At 33.6% G+C, this 6,313-nt stretch overlaps 1 protein-coding gene across 1 annotated transcript in view; it reads left to right on the top strand.

Moving 5' to 3' along the window:
* Positions 1-410: 410 nt before the first annotated feature.
* The window catches only part of LOC113806078 (protein phosphatase 19C), a gene marked incomplete at its 5' end in the record, with an annotated part of 5,946 nt that continues 43 nt past the window's right edge, over positions 411-6,313 (top strand). Inside the window, 3 exon segments of the mRNA XM_070135558.1 lie at positions 411-537; positions 2,121-2,310; positions 2,594-6,313. The exon segment at positions 2,594-6,313 is cut by the window's right edge and continues 43 nt beyond it. Of these exon segments, the coding sequence (XP_069991659.1) occupies positions 411-537; positions 2,121-2,310; positions 2,594-2,723 (447 nt within the window).

The raw sequence follows: 6,313 nt of genomic DNA, 5'->3' as shown, positions 1-6,313 counted from the left end.
ATGAGAGAAAGTTCAGTGACAGGAGAAAGTAACCACACATTACTTGGAATTTTGCAGGCTTTAATTTTCAATGATGTCTGGAATATTTAGTGTCACTGCCTGTTTGCAGTGATGAGAATATTTTAGATTTAGAAGAGGAAAGTGTGTTGAACATTCCCTTAGAAGTAATGTGCTCTAAACATCTCCCAGAGTAATGTTGTAGTATTCCATGTTTTCAGTTGGCTTTGTAACCATTACATTGCTAGCTCTCTACTGCACAACTTTTGAAAAATTGTATAGCTGTTGTGATTGACTGACATTTCACAATGAAGATATGAGTTTGGAAGTGGAACTTGGGAAACTCAGAAAATTATATATTTTGTCAGTGAATATTTTTCTAATTTAGCATTGTCCATATTCTTTTTCCATAGATTTTTTGCGTACACGGAGGTTTATCACCAAGCATTCAAACACTAGATCAGATACGTACTATTGACCGCAAGCAGGAAGTCCCCCATGATGGCCCCATGTGTGATCTCTTATGGTCTGACCCCGAGGGTAAGTTTCCTTTTCAGGAGACAATGTTAATAGAATGAATAGGAAGTTTTAATAGATTAGAATAGAAAGAAATATGTGGTATGTGATATAGTAATAACCATATATCAGAATGAAACTCTTGTACCTATTTCCCAAAAGTACTAAAAATTTACAGAGGAAATTGCCTGTTTATTCACTTTTAGGTGTTATATGTCCTTTGAGCGCCAACTAACTGATTGCATTCTTGATGAGCTAAAAGAAATAATCGTATGTTGTAACAATTTACTTTTAAGTATTTATTATACACAACTTCACAGACAAGTTACTATTACATATGGTGATCAGGGCTTAAGTAACAGGAATTATTGCAACAGAATAAGAGAGAAATGATGTAGACATAGTGTATATATGAATTAGAAATTATGGCAGAACACTTCATTTTAAATCAGTTTAATATATACTGGGTGAGGGATTTCGTCCTGGCACATTGCACACTCAACACTTTTTGGTAAGGCTTATTTCCCTTTCATATTTTAAGTTAGAAAGAAAGGTACTTCACTTGAAAACATATTTTCTAAAAGATATTAGTAAAAGACATGAATGTTTGTATTCTTTCTGAAGTGGCAACCATACCTGTCTATTTTGAATTACAGTGGCCAACTTGACAATAGTAGAAACAGGACAGTTCCAATGCTACCAATTCAGATATGAAAAATATGTTGGTTATCAAAGCTGCCTGGTTTAAAGATTGAATGTAAATTTGGAAAATATTAATTTGCTTATCTGATCAACTGGTTAATTGTGAATAGGTAACAAGTACTAGTTTTATTTTTAAGAATGTTAATAACTGAAGAAATATTTTTATGACAACTATGATCAGCTATGTACTTGACTCGTTTGTAGTTCTTTTATGATGAAACAATTACAAGCAGAATACATTTTCAGTTTTTGTCAGTTGTATATAGCCTCTCTGCAACATGCAAATGTTACTACTAAGTCTTCCAAAATATTGATGTGATCTTACTCAATATGAGTAACATTTACTTAACCCAAAACTGAAAACCAGCTTGGCTGGCTGGTCCCCTTTTCTGAAAATAGGACATGATTTTTTCCAAATTTACCTAAGGCAAGTAGAATTCACAGTTGAAAAAATTATCAGTTATTCCTTACATGGAAATGATATAGGGGATAAATTATCTATGAATATGTAAATAAAACGTATCTTTATCATGGAAAGCTAAAAATTGTATATTTTGATGTATATACTAAGAGGTAATGTGATACATAATAGTATATTTCTATATAGGAGGAGGAAAAGATCTAGACTTTGGCTGGAAGAAATATGCCATTCAGCATAAGAAGTACCATTTGACACATTCTTTTCTCATTCACAAGAAGATAAATATGGGAAAACACAACTGTCATTTGCTCAATTAGGGGAGGAACTTTGGGGGAAGTGAAGGTATGTGGGGGTAATAATTAGGGTTGTGGCTGATTCATAATAAAAAGAGTAGTAAAAGAAAATCGTTCCACTTTATGACAGGCTGTCCATGATTGTGGCAAAGGAGACAACAGGGGTTAATTTGTTGTTACATATTTTTCAGATACTCAAGGCTGGGGGGTGAGTCCACGAGGAGCAGGCTATCTCTTTGGTTCAGATGTTGTAGCACAATTTAACGACACAAATGGCATAGACATGATATGCCGAGCACATCAGCTGGTCATGGAAGGATACAAATGGCATTTTAACAACACAGTTCTAACCGTTTGGTCAGCACCCAACTATTGTTACAGGTTAGTTTATCAGAAAATTCAATCCAGTGCTGCTGGGAATTTGTGATGTTCACTATAGTATTGTTTTGTGGAATGTATCTACACATAGATGGCTCCATAAATGCTCAGACCCCAAGGAATCAATGTGTAATCTATATGCCCTCACATGATATAATCACAGTTTGATTTACTCTGGGAAAGCAAAGATACTGTACCTGACCAAAGAATGCATTGTAATTTGGGTCCAAAAGAGTTATTATATCCATACATAGACCTCATTAATGTGGTTCTTTTCTTTTCCCAGATGTGGTAATGTTGCAGCTATTTTAGAACTGGATGAAAATCTGAAACGGGACTTCACAATATTTGAGGCAGCACCGCAGGAGAGTCGAGGCATACCAGCAAAGAAGCCTCAAGCAGACTACTTCCTTTAGGATTTTTCTTTAGAAAAGTTGCAGTATTGCTGTGTAGGATATCTGTCACTATCATACTGTGAATCAACTTTAGAACCTACACTTGCTGTTTTGGCACAAGGTGCTACGAGACTTATGGGCATGGTATGATTCATTATTTTTTATTTTATTTATTTTTTTCATGTTTATATTAATAATTTAATGATTTTGACTATCAATATTATTTGTATTTTTATGGTTAGTATGAATATTTTCATTAATTTGGTTATCATATGAACATCTTATTACGTTTTTCCCCATTCTGTTTATTGTTGAAATTGCTTTTGATAATTCTTATTATTATCATTGTTATAATTTTTTTCCTCTTTTTAACTTTGTTTTCTTCTCTTTTAGTATATTTTCAATTATCATAGCTATTATTTTTTATATTTTAGTATTATTTTTGTTATTACTATTTTTATCAGTCCTTATTTTATTAGAAAGTCAGTAAAACCATTTTAGGAATTATTGCTATCAGAGGACCCATCATAAGTAATTATTGGGGGGAATATAGATGTCACAGATATTCGTAAAGGTTATTTTGGTGACAACTGAAATATTAAAACATTTACTTGCTCACATGTTACTGTCTTTTTATGATGAGTGAACTACATGGATTCTTTCCTACCTATATTAATGACATGCTTAGGATATGTAGTTGAAATATTTCAGTGTGCATCGTAGAATGGTGTAAGCACAGTTGTTTCTAAATTCTCACAGTGAGAGAATAGACATGAAAATGTGCATTTTTGAAATGATTTCCACATGAAAAAGACCCTTCTAGCCTATCCTGACCAGTTGAATCTGTATATAGCAGGTACGAATAATCAAAGGTTCAGGCCTAGGGCAAATTGTTGGCCTGTAATTGTATGTATGTACACATGTACTCACATGGATGTATGTGTTTGTGTGTGCTTGGTTGTATGTATGTGGGCATGTTCCCATCAACACTCATTTCCATGTTAGATGACCTTGGAGTGCATACTTGGTATATCAAAACTTGGTAGAATTGAAATTTGTAGGTTTTCCCCCACACACAAAATACGAGATTTGGAAAGGAGGCTTTCTTGAGGTATTTGCTAAGGTCGCTTATGTGTTTCAAGTTTACTTATTAACGAAATGTATTTCTTGTGCGGTGTTGAATCAGACTGGAAAAGTCCTACATTTGCTCTCAGAAGAATACATCCTGTCTACAGCAGTACAGTTCTAGCCATTTTTATACCAAGAACACTCCTCAGGTTGTTTTAGGTGTCACTGGGAAACAATGTGACATGAACTCCTTATGAGTCAGTTTGGTGCACTGAGGTGAAGCTTCACCAGAAGTGACTCATCTTTTACTGTCATCTGTACATGAAGCATAGTCCATTATTCATCCAGGGTCCTTGATTGTCATAGGTCATTGCAATTTTTTGCAAACATGAAATGTGAATGCATTATCTTTAGAAAATTATTTGAAAACTTTCTTTCCCTCCATTTTATTATCAGATGTGCAGATTTGTGCAGAAAAGTATATATATGTATATATCCACTTCTTCAGAAGTCTTGATTCTTTTTCAGTGAAGCTACTTTAAAGAAAGCAGAAAAAATCACCAAGACTCAGGTGTTACAAACTGACTGTCCTAAATCATTTACGTTGTTCATACTGAGTAATGTTGCCTGCACTGTCTAGAGACTGAGGGTCATTTTGAACACATGACTAAGTATCAGCTGCAGTGTATCCCATTCAACCAAACTACTCATGAATCATTACAGATATTGAAGTATCTCAGTGGCTTGTATCAGATGGTTCTGTTTCAGTCTTCTGGCAGTGTTGGAAGTGGATTGAAAGCCTAACGCATTATGTTGGTCACTTTCCATCTTGAAACACTGATTTGGGGGGAAAGCAGATAAGTAAAGATTTTCTTATGATTAATGTTGATATATTGTGTATGAAAATATTCAGAGGAAAATGAAAAGAATCCAAGCATGTAGTTTGAAAAACTGTGCAGACTTTGTTGAGCAATTGGGAAAGAGTTCCTGAAAATATTCTGACTTCTTGTCAATATCTACATATGTAATTATCTACAGCTGTAGGCAGTAAAATTTGGTGGAAATTGTGTGCAGAAATTTATTTTTTTGCAGACTACATACATTCTCTTGAAATGCCATTTTTTATATATATACTTGTGACATACTTGATGCTCTGTCACTTTGTGATGTAATCTACTGGTATTTTAGTAACTTTTCATTATAAATATTGTACAAATATTCCTAAAGAGGAAAAGGCTCTGATAAAGCAAAAGAATTCTAGCAGGGAAGAGGACATTTAGTATTTTCCTGTAGTTCTTTGGTTCGTAAAGGAGAAGTAGATTGTCCATTAATTTATAGACAATATAAGAAGATAATTGTTTAAAGTAGATTATCCATTAAATTGGATGCAGTATATGAGAAAACTCCTGTAATTTTCATAGGATCTGTGAGAATCTGTAAAATTCTTTAAATGAAGTTTAGAAAGTGCTCTCTTTCATGTTCTTGTCTTTTGCTTTACTTCTTTTTTCTTTTTTTCCACTATTGGTACAATAAGTGATACTAGCCAATATATGGAAAATAGATGATATTACATTTCGTATGGTCAAACTGACTGAAATGTAGTCAGCCATTTACGTTAAGATGAATTTCAGAATGAAACTAGGTTTTTGTTTCCCATGCCACTGTATTTTATTTATTTATTATTTTTTTTTTTTTCCTGGGTACAGTTATATTCTGTGAACTTCAAGATGTTTCGTTTTCTTTTTCTGTTTTTCATTTTTGTGCTGCTTAATTTTACAAGCAAGACTAAGAGAATAGAAAACCAACATAGGGAGATTTATTGTTTTCACCGAGGTTTTGAACCTGTGTCTAGAACTTACATGTAAGGATGTGGAAGTGCATGTTTGCATGCATGTGTCATACATTATATTGCTATTTAGTAATTTTTGAATCAGTAATCAGATGAGAATATTTGCAATGGAAACAAACCAGTCTCCGAAATTTGACATCCTCCAAAACAAATTCCTTTGTCTTCATCAAACTCTTTTTTTTAATGTTCTCGTCTAGGATGTACCTGGCATGGGAGATAGGATAGGTTTACCATCATGACAGGATGATTTTCTGGCAGTGATGGATGGCAAGTAAAGAAATAGAAAAGCTTTCAGATATGGTAGTCTCAGCACAGGATGAAAATGGAAAGTTCACATGTGTCTGATCTTTGAAGGTTTTATCATATTGTATGAATCTTTATCATGACTACAACAAAGGGCGGCACGGCATTCACGAAATTCTTGACCACTGGGATGATGTGTACAGTACAAAAGATGTGTAGCTCATATTTCACATTTATTTTTTTCTTTTCCTAAACCAGAAAAAAAATGTCAAAGAGACCAGCTAATAAAGATTAAAGATCGGCATCTGGTGGCTCTTCTCTTTATTATTTTCCATTTCTTGATTATGGTTATTTGTATCCTTACAAGAATTTTAAAAGTTTTTGTCTGTATAAATAGTCAGCTCCAAGATAATCCCTAATAAATGATTATATTCTCCCATGTGATGTGCAT

This window comes from Penaeus vannamei, chromosome 20 (genome assembly GCF_042767895.1).
Source record: "Penaeus vannamei isolate JL-2024 chromosome 20, ASM4276789v1, whole genome shotgun sequence".
NCBI lineage: Eukaryota > Metazoa > Arthropoda > Malacostraca > Decapoda > Penaeidae > Penaeus > Penaeus vannamei.
The sequence above is the reverse complement of the archived record's forward strand: the minus strand, read 5'-3'. Positions and strand labels throughout refer to the sequence as shown.